Below are 20,232 nucleotides of genomic sequence, written 5' to 3'. Positions count from 1 at the left end.
TGGAAGTGACCTCATTTAGACTCATCTGTGGTGTTTTGGTGCACTCTGAAGAGAAAGTACGTTGTGTCCTCGAGTGAGTGCTGACAACGGAATAATTCTGAAATAATTTTCTAACATTGCTGTTCAGACCACCCCGGTCCTTGTCCTTGCACAATTAGCATCCACTCAGTATTTTTTCCTGGCTCTGATAGACTAAAAGTAGCTCAAAAGCCCCTTCTTAATATGTCAAAAAACATGAACAGTCAGAATATCTGACTGCATGATGAGATAAATTAAAATGTTGAGTCATTTCAGCCCATCTTCATACTAAAGAACAGCAGCAGAGTTTATTTTATCCACTTTCCTCTCCTGGGACTCCTTCCCTCGAGCAAACAGCTCGTTCTCATGCTTCAGGACGTCAACAGGTGCAAGAACACCTTGTTTCTCCCTCTGAGGCCCGCATGAGCCTCGGGGTGTCTGCCTCCTCTAACACTTCACAACCCAGACAACCTCAATCTTAAAGCAGCTTCTGGTGGCAGAAAGCTTGAGTTGGTGTTGACATACTGTACCATGACGCCTATCAAAGTTGATTCTGCAACCTTTCATGTGACAAAACAAAGACCTGGGGCAAAATATTACATCTTACTGTTTTCACTGAAATATCAACAGAAATCGGTTGAAGTAAGACCTGTGACTGGCTTCACATTTTGTTGTAAAGAATAAAAAGTTTACTGAAGCATGCAGGAAAAGTGTTTAATTCCCCCATTTAAAAGCTTTATAGTGCGTCGTGTCTCCTTTATTCAGGCTTCTCTGTGTCATTCATTTCTGTTCTTTCTGTTACAGAAAAATAACCATATATTCTTATATCTTACCTTTTTTTCTTTTTTTCTTTATTCAACTTTTGTTTGACCAGGTTGATCCCACTGAGATTAAGAACATCTTTTCCAAGGGATACATGGCCAAGACAGGCAGCAGGAAAAACAAAAAAGTTACAGACATAAAGGGAGACAAAGTATGATTTACAAAAATACCACATTTAACATTAATAGAGAACCATCTATGAGTCAAATTTGGGAGTCAGTATTTCAAGCAGTCTTTAAGAATCTGCTTCCATGTCTTTCACTTTAGATTTCAAAACATTTAAGGACACCAGCTCCTTGAGTTTCAAGTCATTCTGTAACAGATTCCAGGCTGCAGAAAAAGCCCTTTTCCCAACTTCTGTTTGAGTGTTTGATACAGAGAGCATAAAGAGGTCGTGGGAACCCAAAGAATACCGTCCGATACTTTTCTGTATTATAAAAACACATTGATAGTGAGGAAGCAGACCACAAATTTGCTCGAATATATTAAGGTTTACCAGTCTCAGGCCAACCAACCTGAGAGCTCACAGTGGTGAGTCAGATCTTTACACTTTGTTTCTTTTAATTGGGACATGCTTAGGATGAACTGAGCCAAATCACGACATTCAATTTGCGTTACACGTCTCCGAATGGGCGTTTCCAAAAACAAATATGTGCATGGAGAAATACAAAACATAATAAGAAGGCAATAAAACACATGTAAAAAAAAACTGACAACACAAGAGAAGACAAGAACGATAATCAAAATGAATGACCCAGTTCTGTAATAATGAAACACTAACAGAGGCTATAATGCATAATAAGCACATTCACTTCAGACACTTGAAAAACACTCTGCTGCTAATAAGGGCTGTAACTGATGTTTCTGCTCAGTATTGATTAAACTCACACTTGTTATCCTCTTCTTTGAGCTGGAAGCAGATTATTTTATCTCTTCTTTGACTGACTTTTTTTTCCAAATAAAGAAAAGATGCTGTATTTGTTCTTGTCATCAACTTAACATCATTGGTTTCTGCTGCTGATACTGAGTCGCTTTGACTGTAATTAAGATTATAACGCAGGAGGTGAAGTGTGTCGCTGTGTATTTATAATATGTACGAAAATATTGCCACTGCTTTTATGGAAACGGATTTAAAGTTTTTCTTTCACAACTGCATCCAGATGAGTAAGTGTTAAAAAGGCCTTCTACATGTGCACCTGAGCAACTCAAAACTCTAAGATATTCAAAGTGTCTGTTATGACTTTCAAGAGCTTGAGGATCAGCTCGCCAGCCTATTTAAACCTAATGTGTAAATCATAAGGGGATGATTTACTCCCCCTTGTGTCTGGGATCCTGTTCACAACAACATCATCAGTCTTTACCGTAATGACCCGACTCTCCAGTGTTAGAATAGAGAAATAGACAGAAATAGAGCCTATTGGGAAATCGTAATGAAAATATGACAAATGGTGGCGTGTCAGTTTAACCTTGATGTTGCAAGCTAGCTGCAGTTGTTATTACTTAAATGAAGCACGCCAGGTTACATGTGCTGTTTAATCCTTCAGGGGTTGATGGATGTTGTTCTTGTATGAGGCAGGAAAGCAGCGGCGTGCCGGCTTTCTGCAGACTCGCTCTACTGTTGGTCCTCATTCAGCCTGATGATGATTGTTTCTGTGTTCCAGGATAATGAAAGCCCAATCACACTCTAAGTGAATAGAAGTCTTCAGGTTTTTGTTTTTTTGTATCATTTTTTTTTGTGTTTCCATTTTCCTGTCACAAAGCTGATTAATACACAAAACATAGGGGACGGCACATATTTCATCAGGATAAACATGATGTATTAGTTTGGTCAGGCACTCAGTCTCCCTTACTTTAAAATGTAAAAAAATGTAACAATTGAAAAGAGACATGTTATCCTTGAGGTTTTCTAACTTGGTAATGGACCACTGAGGTTTGACTCATTTTACAAGTTGGATTCAAATAAGATGGATTCATAAAAAGATGAGTAGTGATCCCTCTCTCCTTAAACTGACGTGAGTTTTAAAGTGACATTTTGTTTTTGCTACAACCATTTGGACAAATCATTACCTTTTATGTCTTTGCTGATCTTTTGCTGTAAATGCAATTTTAACTAAAAACGAATACAGTCCTGCTGCCTTTTAACGTTCAGATAGATTACTCGTGAATCTTTGCTTTTTTTGTAAATCTTCAACTGTTGCTGTAAATTGTCTTCTGACGCCTCACATGTGGCAGCGTTTACAGCTGTAAAAGAAATCTCATCTCTGTTTAGTCTTTGTATGTCGTAAAAAGGTGCCTCTATTGATTTTAACCTGTTCAAATTACCTTCAAAAATCCCCCACAGGAGCTTTAAAAGTAGACTTTGAGTTTACGTTTGTCCTGCTGAACAAAGTTTGACTTTGAAAAGATTTTTTTTTTTTCAATCAGTTTTTGTAAATGGACTCACAGTAAGGTTGAGTCCCACCTTCACACCGCATCAGCAGCATCAGCATCCAAACTGAGTTAATGAGGGACAGATTGAGATAAAGAGACAAAAGAGCAGAAAGGACGCTGAGAATGAAGCGGGCTGGATAAATAACTCTCAATGCCGGAGGGCTGTGATTCAGTCTGAGCCTCTCATTCTTTGTTTCTTCCTCTCGTCGGGCGCTGGTGGAGAGACATTTAACGAGGCTCTGATTTGGTTTGCTCAAGGTGAAAATGGGAGGGTTTGTACTGTCGAGTTATGGGGAGGGATTCTTAGCACTGTGAGTTTTTTGTGTGTTTCTGAAACAGCTTTATAAATCGATAGCTGAATACAAATAATTTCTTTCCCATTCTTCCACGGCCTGTTAGAGGACTGTTTGGCTGTGACCCAGCAAGAGCATCAGCACACACAGTCAGCTTTTGTGTCTTTTCAGCCACCTTGGCCCCAGGCGTCTTTTTGTGGACAAACCTTAGTGTTGTTTGCAGTGCTGAAGAGTCTGGACCTGTGTTTCTGATGTTCTCCCCTGGTACTAAGCTGAACTGGGGACTCAGGGTGACCTTGGTGCGTTGCAGAGGCTGCCAGCAAGATTATGGTAATTCCCAACACCCTCCCTATCCCAGCACACACTCAACTCTTCTGAGGTGACACAGATCTCACATCTTATACAAGCACCCCCTGCAGCCTCCCTGAGAACTACACTGATGAATGACGAATATATTTGGCCATGGCCCACTGTTTATGTGCATCTATTAGCGTCTTCTGTGTGAAGCCAATCCAGGACAGCAATATTTCATTGGACAGTCTGCTGGAGTCAGAGAGGAGCTTATTTCTCTGCTCACTTTACATAAGAGCTTCTTTGGAGGATATTTCTAAACTTCTCACCTTTGTCCATTGTATGACTTCGTAACCCTGAGCACTGGAGATGGTCATTTTGATGCTTTTAAAGATTTTTGTTGGATTTCCATCTATTGCCGGCTTCGAGGTGAAAAGCAGTCTGAGCGATAACAGCTTCAGTCGTGACAGGAATACATTGTTTGTATAACAGCTCTTCTTTTAGCATGAGCATGTTCAGGAGTATTAGGTGTATATTTTTTTATACGCTCATCAGTTTTGTCTCTTTGCTTCTTGACTCACACTTGTCCCGAGCGGATTTGATTAGACTCTGCTGGCTCCTCTCAGCAGCTCCGAGGATGTGACTTGTGGAGACTATTGATTTTCTCTGAAGCCCCTGGGGCTCTTAGAGATTATGATATATCCCCCCCACCCGCTCAAATTGCAGATTTGGATTGGGCTGAACACTATCAGGATAAAGAGAATCAATCTCTGAAGGACACCAAGGGGAAGGTGTGTTAAGAGCAGCCATGTTGGCCAACTCTGACACTGATGAACTGTTTCTGTTCCTTCAGGGGAGTTTGGCATCAACAGCACTGGAATCATGTTCTTTCTGTGTTCCCTTTCCTTGTTGGTTTTTTTTTGTTTATGAAGACAGGAAAAGGCTTTTTATGTCGCGTCTGTGTTTCCCTTACTGAAGCTGTTTGTCTAATGATCTTCACTGACTGCAGTGAAGGTATCTCTTTGAGGTCGATGTCAGTTTGGATGCTTCACGGCAGCCTGACACTGCAGATAAATAAAACTTTGCAGGCGTTTGTCTTTTCCCCGTCACATCATCTAAAGGGGTTTCTCCCCTCTGCCGCCCACCCTCCACCCGGGCACCGGCACTGGGAGATGGATGAAGATGTTAGATTGGATGAGGACTGATTGCGAGTCACGCTGCTCCACTTTAAAAAAAGCCTCAGCGATAGAGATGATATTTTTCTGATCTCTTTCTGTCTGGATGACACAGAGGAGTCTGTCTCTTTCCCAGGTGGAAAATATCTTTAATAGAGCTCCCCCACTCTGACAACACTATTATAGCTGAAATGAGGCTTTGAAATGGACCCTCTCTATTAAATGACATTTGAAGTCATCAACTTTTCAAATAGACATCAAAGTAGACAAAAGAGCAAATGACAGATGTTCTCCCATTGCTTCTGTCATCTTGACATTTAACTTATTCTAACTTTGAAAACTAAATAAGTCATCTTTCAAAGTTAATAAACCCCTTCTTAATTCCAACTATTACACGTTACTATTTATGTCTCGTTTTCCTTTGTTTAAAATTACACATAATAATAAGTAATTAAATATTAAAGACCGCTTTTAGACTGAGCCGTCTCTTCAGTTTTTTGCTTCGTCGATACAAAGCAGGAAAAAAAAATATAAAGGTGCTGTGTTCCTCCACTGACAAAAGGAAGCAGCCCGACATTGATCCTGTTTCCTTGGAAATGCTTCTGTTAGTTTCCATTCATGTTTTATGCTTCTGATGTTTTTTTATTTACACCTCTTGAAGGTCGATATACAACCATGAAATGACTGTAAGCTCAGAGTCGGCTCTATGATCACTGTGACGTTCAGTAAATTGTTCTTAATCTTTTTCGACTTTCTTATATTGAGTCGTTTAGGTTGTGCTCTGTTTAATGAAATCCAGAAAAGTCACTATTATTTAATGAATTTATTCTTTTCAGTGTCTGAAATGTACTTAATATGGCCTGTTTAAAAAGGTTCAGTGAGACGAGAGGCCCTGATTGGATCATACCTCACATCCAGTCTGATGGGTGTAACTTCAGGATCACTGAATTTGAACCTTTTTTTTAGGGTGTTCAGATTGTTTTCTTCAATATTATTTTGTCTCTATATCAAACTTCATCTGACTCTGTTCTCAGTGGTGATCATTTCCTGTTGTTTTTTTCTCTTACATATATGTGTGCATGTGTGTCTTTATCAGAGAAAGGATATTTGAGACACTGTCTGTCCTTCCAGTGATAAAGGTAGCAGGATCTCCATCATTAAAAACCTGAATGATCTGAATAAATGAACAACCACAGCTTTGGCTAAAGATACTTTAATCTGTAACTTTGATATTTAGACAGATGTTTAGCTTTAGTGAGTAAATAATTGAATGTATTAACGATGAATTTTACTGATACCAGAAACCAAAGTTTTTCTGTTTACTTGTTGCAGCTGATATTCAAGGACTAACACAAAGAAAAAAAAACGTAGTTGTGACTTCCTGATTCCTGAAGTGTATGTACCGTTCCTCCCTCCATCAGTCTCCCACTCTTCTTATTGGTGCCTGGTAAATAAATCTGATCAGGCATTTCCCCCACTTTATTAGCCGGCAGAGGCAGCCCTGTGACTGCAGTAGTGCTGACTGCAGCACATCTCTGTGCACGGCCACGAGATTTAATGCATACAGGATAGATCTGTCTGAGGCTGGGCTGCACACTTAGAGCAGCTCCAACAATCCCACAGTAACAACATGTGGAGGTTTCTATTACTGATGCTGTCGACTGGCACCGGCCCGATCACTGCTTTTCTATTGCATTGTTACAATATTCACTCGTACTAAGAGTTTCTACAGGGCTATACTAATGGATATACGTAAATATAGCTTACAAGTTCCATCCTCCCAGCACTGTGTTGCAAGATTAACTTTGCATCCAATACAGGCTAAATCACCTGAATAAATGAATACATGTCCTTTAATTGTCCTCTTCAGAGTAAGTTATGGACTGACCAAGCCTGAATTCCAACATAATGCATATTCATGTGTACTGCTAATATTTGTGATTTATGGCGCGTTATGTTCCTTGAAGCACTTTGATCACCTAGCTTTATCTAAGACATCTCTGGTCATTGAGAGTTTTTAACAGTTTCAAAAGAATTTAACGAAATATCCTGAATAAAAACCTGTATCAGCCACAGTTGTTCTCAAGGGACGCTAAGAGCTCATGTTAGGAGCTTTTATCTGGTTATGAAACTGTCTGAAATTAATATTAAAGCCTCTGTGTGACCTATAAAACTAAAGACACCATCAGAGACAAGACAATTTCTATAAAGTATTTTATAAAGCCTCTAACAGCTGCCACAGTGTGGGTGTCAGACAGGACATTTTACAGCACAATGAAGAAACAGCCTTTTCAGCTCGGACATAATCAGCAACGAGATAAGAGGTAGCAGTTTGTCCACTGGGAACAGAAAGAGACACAGACTGAAAGTTCTTCACAGGACATTTCATAGACTGTTAAAGTCAATGGTCAACAAACTCTTGTAAGTGTGCAGAGGCATATTTCCAAAATCCAGAGGATTTATTTTCTTACTCCAGTCGCTGTGGCACAGCGTCGACTGGAGTGGCTTTAGAGCGGCACAGCCTAAGGCACAGTCAAACCCTGGCCTTGGATCAGCTTAACATCCCTTTTCTGCACCTTATCCCAGAGTGACAGAAAATACAAAGTTGACCCATAGCTTAAGGGCAGCCTGGAGTAACAGTCATAGTGCCGCTAGTGTGACCGAGTGTGCACTGGGGATTATACTGCAGTAGAAAGACTATAGCCCTGAACTCTCTACACTGAAGTGTGCTGGTAGGTGTTCCAGGTTCACAAAAAGATGTGAGTATGTCGGTGATGAGTTCAGGATGGTTACAGTAAATAATCTGCGCATGAGTTGGAGTATGTCAGCTCCATGCTGGAGTAATCGCACACCTCGCGACTCAGCTTGTGCTGAGTGTGAGGATCCTAAATCTCAAATCCCCCTAAGAAGGAGAGCGTACATGACAGGCCTGTTTAATATTCACACTGTATTTGGGAGCTCTCTTGCAGAAGCAGTGGGGGGAGCGAGGAGAGAGCAGTTTGTTTCCTCCCTGTGGAGCTCGCGTCTCTTCCTCTGAGCCGGAGGTTTCAGGTTGTCTGCTCTTCAATATAAGCAGATGGTGTTGTCACATCCCCGACGAGTGTCTCCTTTGAAAAGATGTTAGATTGCATTAATCAAGTGACTATATGTAATGTGAAAAATATCAATAATTCTAACAAAAACAGAAGAAAAGCAGCACGTTTAAGCTTAGCTGATGGTAAGTTTAAACGTGCTGCTTTTTTAATTGTTCTTCAACAACTTTACTGTGATTCATTCCCACTGTTCTCACGGCTCCTTTTTTAGTCCAAGCAGGCAACTGTATCCATCAACGCTTTCTCAACAAACAAGCCGACAGCTGAAGATACAAATTTACACCTGCTAAACTTGAGAGAGACTTAATTCAGCACAAGACAGAAGTGACACCCAGAAGGTGGTGGGGAATAAAAAACATTTAAACTTACGACCACGTGAAGGTCAAAAAACGTACCCACAAGAACCCTCCTGCTATCGATGGCTGACTTTTTGAGGCAGTAAGAAAAAGAAGAAATGTCTGCACTCTTGCTTAATAACACAAATAAAAAGTTAAAAGCTTTTAACCATCTGAACTTCTTCAGGAGAAAATATTTGAAAAATGGAGACCACACCCATATACATGGATTTGCACACCAATAGGCTGATGAACTCTATGATGGCAGGTGTTGCTGAACGTTCAAAAATGAAAACAGGAAGAATATTGCCATACAATTATTGTACCAAAATTGTTGAATAATTTTAGTCTGCGAGCAAATCTTTTTTTTACTGGGATTCTTGATGAAGTGGCCAAAAACCTACAAATATTTTAGGATTGAAAATGTAAATGTATCAATTCAAAACACCATTTTAAGTAAACCTATTCGTCCCAATATCCACTTTAAGATTTCAACTACAGTATCAGTTACCATTTGAAATAGTTTGATATTGATTTGGTTGATTGATAGAACTTTATTGTCTGACAAAATCAACATCAAAATAAAAGACAAGATAGGAAGATAGAACCCTTTGCCACAACAGCCAAGCACCAAACAAATGCATGCAGCAAACTATTGTCACTTTCCTCATGCGGTTACATCCTTTCTTAAAACTACATCACTCAATGCAACTCGGTTTTTTTAGATGAGCTAAAGCTTTAACCCAAATCCTGATATTTCCATGAGATATCCCAGAATGATACATCTTAATCCATCAATATTTCATCAATACGTCTCCAAACTACACTGAACTGAAATGATAAATGAAGTGTAGAAACTTTCTGAAGCTCTGAAAAATGAACTCTAACGCACATGGTCTTGAAGTTGCTCCAATTCAATTTTCCCTTTTACTTTGAAGAGCTCAGAGACCACTCACTCTACACTGCGCTGTGTAATTGTAATTTTGTGGAACTGCTGAAAATGGGGCACAGTGAAGCTCTTCCAATCTTTCGCTGAAGCACCAACCTTCACATTTGCCGTACATTTCCGTAAAATAGCCCAAAGGTGTCACAAAGAGGAGAGATGAACGAGTGAGGCACGCGCTCTGATTACCATCTGTCTGTCCATGATCATCAGTGCCACAACGGGCTGACGAGGCGTTCTTTAAGATGGTGTTTACTCTCTCTACACACACACACACACACACACACACACACACTTGACACTACACACAGAATATGAATGTAACATGCATTATAGATCTGAGATCACAACTCCAGCAATCCGCGGCTGTGATTAAAAAGGAGGTTGTTTTGTTTTATCAGCCCTCTCCGCTCCCCTTATCACTCCATTTGCATAATTAACAGTGGCTGACGCGTCCTTGCAAACAACCGGCACTGTGATTTCTCCTGCTTGGAATAATGTCCCACTTCGCGGTGTCACTGCGACCCCTTTTTTCGTGGCGAATGCAGCAGAAGGTACACTGTGCTGCACTCAGAATCACATCTTCAAACACACTTAAATACTGTTCAGAACAGCTGCTGGTTGTGTGTGGTACACTGTATATTGAGACGGCATGTTTTTGCTATATAAGTGAAAATCAAACTGAGAGACTCCCTGTCCGATAATGGCAAAGAAAAACACTTCTATTTCTGAACGTTCGACCTAATGAATGTTTTTAAAACAAAGCAACATAGACAACATGTTTTATAGATTCACAATTTTTTATTTTAAAATGAATACATCGATGTAGCCTACTTGAATTGATAATTTCTCCGATTTATTGACGTCTTAATCCCTGACAACGAAATAAAAATAAAAAGTACTGTGAGCTTGGACTTCTGTACTGAACCCTACACCTGATTACAGCTCAGCTCTAAGTCAAAGAAAACGTTCTTCACCATTGGAAAAGTGTCAAACAACCTTACTAATGCAGGCAGTGCATTTGGAAATGTTGATAGATTCTGATGCGAAACAGAAAACACCTGAGTAGTAACAAGCATATGAAATAATTCCTGAAAGAAAATTGAATTAGGAGAAACAATTCCTGCAATTCCTCAGTTTTACCATTTTGATCAAATAAATCATTCTGTCAAAACGTGTGAGTGTGTGTAATGTAATCTGGGGGTAGAAAAAAAGGGCATGTGAAGGTCAGCTGATGTAGCACAGCCGCTGTGAACTGAGAAAGAATTGTACATTACAGTAGACGTATTTAAAAAAAGAAAAAAGCTCAGAGGAAGGTGACTTGTGCTTATGTGTGATGACTAATCTGACTTTCCTTTTGTTTTCCTGTCTGTGCTCCAAAAAAATTCTCTCTCTCCCTCTCCCTCTCCCTCCCTCTCTCTCTCTCTCTCTCTCTCTCTCTCCCTCTCTCTCTCTCTCTCTCTCTCTCTCTCCCTCTCCCTCCCTCTCTCTCTCTCTCTCTCTCCCTCTCCCTCCCTCTCTCTCTCTCTCTCTGCAGGCTCTCTGACAGTGTCCATCACCGACATGCGCGCTCCCGTGGTAGGGGGCTCCGGGGGAGTCTATGCTCTGTGCTCGGCGCATCTGGCTAACGTTGTCATGGTAACCATTGTCATCTTTATCACCTTCATTGTTACGTCTCGTTTTCAGCAGAGAAGAAATGTCAGAGCGCTCCACATGGAGGAAGACGGACTCGCTGCACACTACAACTGACATCCAATCCCTCCTCTTGTTGTTTTTTTTTATCTATACATGAAAGTTCCTGCGAGAGTAAAGTCATGTTGTTGATGAGATTTCCTCCTGTTTCTTATCAAGCTGAAACATCTATGCACTGTTCTCATCACTTTTAAAGCCAGATTTCAAGTGAGCTAGCTTTCAGACTGTAATGTTACTTAATAAGGTTGTGTCTATTTGTGCCCTTGGAAACAACCAAGCAGTGCATTCCCTTGATGCACATTGTTAGCTTACATCTGTATTTATTTTAGTACTTGTCGTTGTCACAAGGTCTCTATGTGAAATGCCTTCCACATTCTTCTCAACTCTTCAGGCGGTGTTACATCTGACAAATCACTTTAACTACTGTCGCCCCTCACTGTGGGCAGCAGAGACGCTGGCAGGGATAGGAATCAGAGTGCACTGACAGACTGAGAGCACAGACTCTTTGAATGTAACTGTGTGATCTGCTAAGAGGCACTTCATTTGGTTTGTTACTCTTGTTGTTGAAAAATCCTCCGAGGGACATCGAAGCTCTCCTCTGATAGTGTCTGATAGGTTTTTTTTTTTTTTTTTTTTTCTTGCTCGTATGGAAGTCTTGTCCAGTCTCGACCCGATACATTCCCAGCCACCCATCTGCCATCAACATCATCCTCTGCATTAACTCAGCAGACAGTTTTAGGTTGAGCGAAGTTTGAAGCTCTACTCTGCTCTAGTTTTGGATGTGACTCCTTGAAGGTTTTGCAGCTCAAGCTAAGAATTACATCCACATTCAACCTTAGACATGACTTCAACCTACATTTCTTTTAGTTCTTCCCTTTATTGTTTAAGAATAATATTTCCTTGCTCAAGAGTTTTTTTTTTTTTTTACAAGATTCTTCAGAATAGAAATAACTTTTTCTCATTAATAATCCTTTGACACATATATTACTTTGGTAATTCTTCACCTTTGCGAGATCTTTATCTTTTCTTTGGTTAAGTATCTTGTTTCTGTTTAATTCAGAGTGCAGGCAAGTCAAATCACAGCCCTCAGATAGCAGCAGCACCATGTCACACCCAGATCAGACCTCTCTTTCCTCCTCCTCCTGTTCAACCCTGTCCCTCTATAACATTCATCCTTTATTTATAGAAATATTGTGACATTGCAAGCACTACCTTTTTAGACCTATACTGACTGCAGGTTTTATTTATACTCTCTCTGCGTGTCTTTAATTTTGCATGGCTTTCACTATTTGTCTTAAGAGAAGAGGGGAACACTCCAGTGGTCATATTCCCACAGCCACAAAGTCTAAAGGTTGAGGTGATTGGAACCATTTTTCATCCTGGGGAGTAAATAAGTTACTCTGAGTCAGGGTGCAATTGTTCTTTTCCACTGGAGAATCAAAGGGCCTTTTTTTTATTGGCCCATTCTCCCAATCTGTCAAATAACTGTAGTCCTAATTAATAGCGTGCCACTGTTCTGGAACCATGAAATGGAGAGCAGCCAGGTGTATAATCATGCCTGTGTGTAGTGTAAGGGCCGCCTCCTCCCTCATATAGATATAGATTCTCTTTCTGTTGGGTCTAAATATGTCTAGAGGGCATAAAACTGAGGCTTTTCCTCTCTGCACTGTTATTATACTCGTATATAACAGTTGTTTGTGTGGTGATTGTTTGTGCTGACGAGGTGCTTTGTGTTGCAGAACTGGGCCGGGATGCGATGTCCGTACAAGCTGCTCCGCATGATCCTGGCGCTCGTGTGCAGTAAGTTCTCCAGATTTACTCTCCTGGCCCTGCTGTTGTATATATGTCAGATATACAGTAAGAACCTTTCATAAGCAGGGCAGAATATTTCATGTTCACTCACTTGTTCATAATGTTTATCATCTACTCAAGTGGTGTTCAAAAAGATATTAAAGCTGAACAGGCAAAAGCTATCTCTGTTAACTGCTCATGGTGAGAGGCTCTGTGATTGGACGTGTTCCTTTGTTTTCATATCATTTGAGTCATACAACTTGTCCTTTCCCTCCACACGAGGGCCGATACACTGCCACTTTCATTAGTGAGCAATATGCTCCCTCCATCTGTCCCGAGCCTGACGCCCCCGAACTGAGCAAGCAGCACGTCTCTGCTGGAATGTGATACTTCTTCTCAGTGTTTTACAAACAGAGAAAACAGCATTTTCCAAAGAAAATGTGGAAGAAACTGTGACGAGTGAATCAACAAGGGGCTCTGGTTTTATACGACAGCTGCAAAGTGTTTGTGTTACAAACCACAGCAAATAACATTGAAACCGTATTTAAGAGTAAAGTGTTGTTTATGTCTGCAGAACATCACATTAAAATAACCTTATGATTCTACTGAACACTGTAGAGCTCTTCTGTAGGCCCCTACAAACAGTCAGCTAGTACAGTCTGTTTCTCTCTTACAAAGAGAAATAGGGAGATACACAAGTAGCAATGGATGTTGTCATAAAATGACATTCTGTGAATTATGACAACTTTAAAGGCAGGGTTGGTAATTTTCAAAAACTAGCATTCCCTCAGTGCTCCATCTGCACCCACCCTCTCCCCTCTGTGATCCCTCAAAAGCCACGCCCCTCACTTACATGCACAAGCACCATTGGTCCAGAAGCAAACCTCGGCTCATGCTTTGAGTGTGGGCTCGTGCATGCATGGGGTACAGAATGAGCGTGGAGACAGGGAGGCGTGTGATTGGTTCATCAAATTGGTAACTTGTGGCAGACATCGGTCACATTTTTTACAGGCTTACAACTTCGACAGATGACAGATTTTCTTTGTTCATTTTTCAGAACAGCTGAATTATTAATGTCCGTCAGGACCTAAAGACAATTTCAACCAAAATATTTAAACATGTGATCTAACCCTGCTTTTTATGGCAACCTGTCACATGTGCAACTTTGCATTAAAGGTGACATAACTTGTAATGGAATGTAATTCATAAAGTGTCCTACATATCAATGACAGGTGTCAGGTCATGGTTATGACAGTGTCATATCAGTCTTCAAAGAAAGTGTTACCAAGTAAACTTACAAACCAGAGTGAACTTAATGGAAACTGAAAACAACATGGAAAAAGAATGAAAACGTCTAATTAAAAACTATGATAACCTTACCCTGGGCTGATTCTACCTTATGTGTCATCTCTCCTCTACAGTGAGTTCGGAGGTCGGTCGTGCGGTCTGGCTCCGCTTCTCACCCCCGCTGCCCTCCTCGGGGCCACAGCCCAGCTTCATGGCTCACCTGTCGGGAGCCGTGGTCGGTATCAGCATGGGGCTGCTGATCCTGCGCAGCTACGAGGAAAGCCTGCAGAAACAATGCTCCTGGTGGGTCATCGTCTTCTCCTTCATCACGTTCCTCCTCTTCGCCATCTTCTGGAACATCTTTGCATATGAGCTGCTGGGGGTGCAGATACCTCCTCCTCCCTGATGAAGCGCCCCTTCCCCTCCTCTTCCTCCTTCTCCACCCCTGCAGGTCCTCCTCCACATATACACTCCAGACTCCAACCCTGCTCCAAACAAAGGTTTCCCTTTGACCATAGTTAACATCACAAGTTAGTCCCGAATGAAATGATGCAAAGTCGTAGAAAAAAAAGAAATTGACCAAGAATCCTTTTTTACAGATACTTTGCAAATCAAAGAAATACGTCTCTTTTATTAAAGAGGGATTACCGTAGCAACAAGTACAGGTGAACGTTCCTCAGATCACATTTTGAGGAGCACTATATCTTTTGTATATGTACATTCAAATCATCTACATAACCAGCACTAAACTTTTGGTCAGCATTTAGCAATTGTGCTCTTTTTTTCAGAGGGTTTTTCTAAAGCATTAGTTGTGTCATTGAACGCATCTTTCATACATGTGAAGAGTTCCAATAAGACGATGGTTTACTCCGGAGGATTGGGAGGAAGTGTGTCCTGCGATGGTTACAACAATGCAGAAATGCTTTTGATGAAGGTGGTCAGCTGCAGTGATGCCCCTAAAATCTACAGGGTTTCAGTTGTTTTTCTCAAAGACCAAGCCCAAGCATTTAGAAAAAAATTCAGCAAGAGCATGTTTATTTTATGGAGGCAGCAATAAAAAAAACCACACACAAGCACTGGGTTTTTTTGCAGGATTGTTTGCAAACTAATTGAAAAGCAAAAACTAGAACAGCTTACAGAATGTTTTCTTCAAATGGAGCTCCTTACGAGAAGATAAAACATCAGCCAAATCATTTAGCCAGTGTCCAAATGGAAAAAGAAAAACCCATTGTCCTCAAACAAACAAAAAATTAATGGATGAAAAAAAGTTTGAAAAGCAAGTCTTCAGGCTGTTTGTGGATCCTCATCATATTTAAGTTAGCTGTCAATTTCACTTCAAAATGAGACAGGATCAGTTTTCTTTCATTTTTTCCGTGACATTTAGCCTACACTGTGGAAAGAGAATCAAAGCTCAGACTTCAAGGACGAGATGTTGATGGGAAACAAATGTGACAGAAAAGTAACAGCTTGATGTTTCCTGGACGGTCATCCCTCGAGCGAGCGAAGTCCTCCTGTTGCTGTGTCAAACGCTAACAATTGACTTTGCTGGGTGCACCATTGTAAATTATGCCATGTCATGGCTCTGTGAATCTCAGCGAGACAAGGACACACACGCACACACGCACACACACGCACTCACACTTCTCCTGTTTGTCTTTGAGAGCAGACGCTGCCTGCTTCTGGAGGTTAACAGAGAAGAAAACACCACAAACACACTCACACACACTGGCCTCTGCCTGTTCTCGCTGTGACAGACTGAACTGGGGAGGACGCGGATGTGTCATCACTTGACCTCTGACCTTCATGTCCCAGAGGGCATTGGGGCCTGTCTTGGGCCCGGTCTATACCTCAGTTTCTCATCTTAGGGACTGTATACTTTTGTAAAGGAATGTACCTATAAAGAAAAAAAGCAGAAGAGCGTTATTAAGTTGTCCCTGTTTTTCATTTGATAGTGGATGTGTATATTGTATGTTCATAACCAAGAGTATATTTATTTGTATTTTATCCTCTCTGAAGGAGGGAAAACAACAGAACATTTCAAATGGTGCAAAATGTATGCTATGATTGTTCTTCTGACATCTCTTGTATGGCTTTGATCCTCTGAAATAACACTATAGCCGTTTTCACACATGCACTCCTGAACATTTCTTCAAAATTTCACACAGCTTCCCCCCTGAAAGCTTCCTGAGTTTGTTGTTGACACATGACCTCAGCGAGACGCTTTCCCTGTTGGAGGGGGGGTTTCAGGAGGCAAAACATGGTAGAAAAGAATGCGCCAAGATGGCGGGCTAGCTACAGATTCAGAGTTTAGCCTTTACATCAATACTACATGCAACAGGATGTACAGTATATATGAAATTAAATAATGACTGTAGAATAACTTATTGGCTAGCAGAAAAGAGGATGAAGCAGCTTCTTTATGTATGTAGATCAAAACGATCACACACCGGTCGTAGAATTTAAAAATGATCACCTCCTCATAATCGCTCTCTGTGATTTTTCTTCTAAAATATTTCTTGTATTTACACACCTTCTTGTGGAAATTTTACTAGGGGGCTGGCAGGAAAAAGTGTGGATAAAGTGGAGATGATAAATTCTGCTGTTTTTGTTCACACATGCAGCTCGCCTCAAACACTTTGTGAAAATGTCAGGAGTTTCTTGTATGTGTGAAAAGGGGCTTATTAGACAGAATCTCAACCGCCGACAACTCAAGCTCTTTCGATTTTATAAATCTTAAGTGCTTTACAGAACAAGCCATAGAAAGAACTATTCAAGTAGGCAAAGGAAGATTAAAAAATGTGGTGGTTGTGAAGCCATCTGGTTGGCAGTGAAGCTTTCTTTTTGCGTGCGATCAAATAGGATTTTTTATTGTGAACCACAGCGGAGGTAAAAGAAGACAAATTGTGTAAGTACAAGCCTGTGGAGCTCTGAACTGTTTCAGATATTTCAATGTAGCTAATTTTTTACCCCTGATTTGTTTCTTTTCGATGCAGATGATTTGTTTTTTTCTTTTTGCTACTGCCCACATCTCCTACGTACCCCCTGCAGTGTGCAGAAACCTCGCTGAAGTTCTTCTTCTGCAAACAACAAATTCAGACACGGATTCTGTCAAATATCATAACCTCCAGAGTGACTCAAGCTTTTGGAAAGCCGAGGCGAGGATAGCAATTACATTTCCTCATACTATGTTCCATTTTTCAGACTTTCAATCAATAATTCATCTGAATGTCCGCTGGCTGCCTGGGGGGAAAACATTTTATGCATTTGCCAATTTCGATAGTTGGTCATAAATACAGTCCTCAGCGCTTGCCTCATCGGGAAACTGTCAGAAATAACAGAAGACTGGATGTTAGATGAGGGAATCTGTAGGAAATAGCCAGAATAAGCCATTTCTGATACATTAAAAGAGAAAAGATCAGCCAATATGGGAAAGTAATGGATCTTTGATAGAAACTCTTGTGTGCACTTGGAAATATTATTGCTTGGAATGGCAGAGATACATTAATGAATAATGTAAACATACCCTGTTAGCCTAGGATGGAGATAAAGGGGAAGCCTGAGAGGAGGTTAATGTGCCTCTTTAACTTAAGATTCATAGGAACCCAGTAGGGTTTTAAAAAGGGCTAGTAAACTGCTATGTTTTTGTAGAACACGTGAACTGTGAATATTAGCCCACTTGGAAGTACACGCAGGACAAAACTCGAAAGCTTGTGAATCCCTGTCGCCACTAAAACTTGAAAAGATACTGTTCTCCTCATGTAAAGTGTTCAGTGTAGTTATTTGTTCCATGTTCTTCTAACAAAGCAGACGTGAGCGCCATCAAAAATTGAGAAATGTATACTCGACAACAAAGTGGTTTTAAGGAATGTTTTCAGGGTTTTTTTTTTTTTTCTGTGCTCCAAATCTCCTCTGGGCCCTGAACCTGAGCCAACATCAGCACCAAAACTCCTTCCAGAAAAGTCCTCAGCACAGCACCTTGACAGCCAAAGGAGAGGATAGTCCAGACTCACATCCTAAGGCAGTTAACATATGACAGTCTGGGTGTTTGTGAAGGAGAGACGACAGAAACAAAAGAGCTGGCACTCTCCCCAAAAACCCTCAGCGGGGCTTTAAAGCAGCGAGTGGCCGTGATTTTTCATCCTGCCGGCCTTATGTCACAACAGCCCAGTGTCAGGATGATGCATGTCTATTTGTGAGGATAAATCAGTGCCCAAAGCTACACAGGACATCTTCCTTTAATAAGTTGAACTGACAAGACTGGATTATGTTAATTTAATTGCCATCTTTGAGTCAAACATTTCTTGAACAGTGTAATAAAAGCCCAAGGAAGGTTAGTGCTAACTCATACTTGAGCCCTTGTGGATGTTAAAGTACCCTATATATAGTAGAAGCTATTTTGTTCTGTTATTCTACCCTTACATGTTGATGTGCCATATTCTCTACTGCCATAAACAACGTTTGATGCTTTCTACCGTCCTATGAAAATCAATTGTGCTGTAAAGCCCAATGCCATGTTCTATATAAGCCTAAGACCGAACACCCAGCAGAGAGGGTGCTTTTTTTTTTTTTTTTTGGCTGTTTGTTCTACAATTTCACATGATGATGAAGAAAATACAGTAAAGAAAACACAACAGTGCAAACAACTGGATCTTATGCTTACCAACAAACCGGCCAGGTTGCCTTTTTTGAAAATACTTATTGTTGTTTTGTCACGGCAGCACCTTGCAGGTAATGTTGGCTAATGTAGCCTCAAAGATGGAACATTGATTGAACACTCACCCTTGCATAACTCTGTGCTCCATAGTGTGTTACTGCAGGCATTGAAATGTTGGTGTTCTAGGGCTCCAGAAGTGCAGCAATTTGGCTTAATGTTCCATTAAAATTCAACAAAGATAAACTGAGATTCTGTGAATCTAATTGTTTGGAATAATTGTCATAGTTCACTTGAATATGAAGCCAAGCTTTCTGCTAAGAGAACAGTGAATTTAAACCTTTAAATTAAATAGGATTCTGCACATTCTGATTATATAGTTTAGGAACACTCTTTTCTGTCCAGCGTAGAGAGAAAGGAGCATAAAGGGTATTTTTTTTCGGTATTAGTTTCAGTATTCAGCATTGATCTCTGATGATGAGGGTTTTTTCTGCTTTATTGACTTCAATATTGCAGAAGTCTGAGTTTCCAGTTTTGGTGCAGATTCTTTTCATGTCTATAGAAACTGCCTGGGCTACGGAAGATCATGCTAACGTCACATCATTTCCCTCTGATGCTTCAGAATACAAACAAAAAAATGTCATATCTGTGCTGCTGTGGTAGTTTTTTTCCTGAGCTGCTTTACTTGTATCGATTTAATGGTGCCAAGCTAACGAGGTTCAATCTCTCAGCCCAGACAAGAGGTTGTACCAACACAGCGTTTACAAAAAGAAAAAGCAGAAGAAGCTATTTTTCTCTCCGTCATGAGGAATCTAAAGGAAAACTAAATTTACATAGGGATAATTTATATCAAAGTCCTCATTAATTATTTCACAATCTATTGTACTTTTTAAATGTTCTGAACGGAACCATTTTATATTGTATATATATGAATATATTTTGTTTTATTTTGTACTGTTCGTTGTACTTTGCTTTGATTTAGAAACGATATAAATAAAGAATACTGTGGCCACTTACTACTGCTGTTCATTTTTACTATTGAGCTTCAAAACTGATCAATATTTCGATCTTCTAAAAAACCAGATTCTCTGATTTTTTTATTATTTTTTTTCTGTAAGAAAATGTTAGCTGAATAACTTTGAATTTTTGGTCAGAAAATAAAACACACTTAAGAGGAGGATTTCTGTCTCCAAGTGTGACATCCATTTTTACTGTTAGATTGTATTGTAGTCCAGTTAAACATGGCTATGGCTAAAATGTTTGTTGAAACTACATGACATTAGACTTGTTCACTTCTGGAGCAACAAAACAGTTTCTTTAGAGAATTTCCTTAACATTGAATTAAACTGAGTATAAAAATGTACACATCACCTATTGGTTTAATTCAGTGCATTCACAACACAAAAACATGA

At 40.2% G+C, this 20,232-nt stretch overlaps 1 protein-coding gene across 4 annotated transcripts in view; it reads left to right on the top strand.

Annotated features, from left to right (window-relative positions):
- Positions 1–16,092, top strand: part of rhbdl1 (rhomboid, veinlet-like 1) — a 50,539-nt gene extending 34,447 nt beyond the window's left edge. For all 4 annotated transcript variants that reach the window (XM_079334133.1, XM_079334132.1, XM_079334130.1 and 1 more), the window contains 3 exons: positions 10,937–11,037; positions 12,831–12,891; positions 14,304–16,092. In XM_079334133.1, the coding sequence (XP_079190259.1) occupies positions 10,937–11,037; positions 12,831–12,891; positions 14,304–14,575 (434 nt within the window). In that variant the 3' untranslated portion in view covers positions 14,576–16,092. The remainder of the gene's footprint in view (positions 1–10,936; positions 11,038–12,830; positions 12,892–14,303) is intronic.
- Positions 16,093–20,232: the final 4,140 nt, after the last annotated feature.

This window comes from Symphodus melops (genome assembly GCF_947650265.1).
Source record: "Symphodus melops genome assembly, chromosome: 21".
Lineage (NCBI taxonomy): Eukaryota > Metazoa > Chordata > Actinopteri > Labriformes > Labridae > Symphodus > Symphodus melops.
Note: the sequence above shows the minus strand (reverse complement) of the source record. Positions and strands in the feature narration are given on the sequence as shown.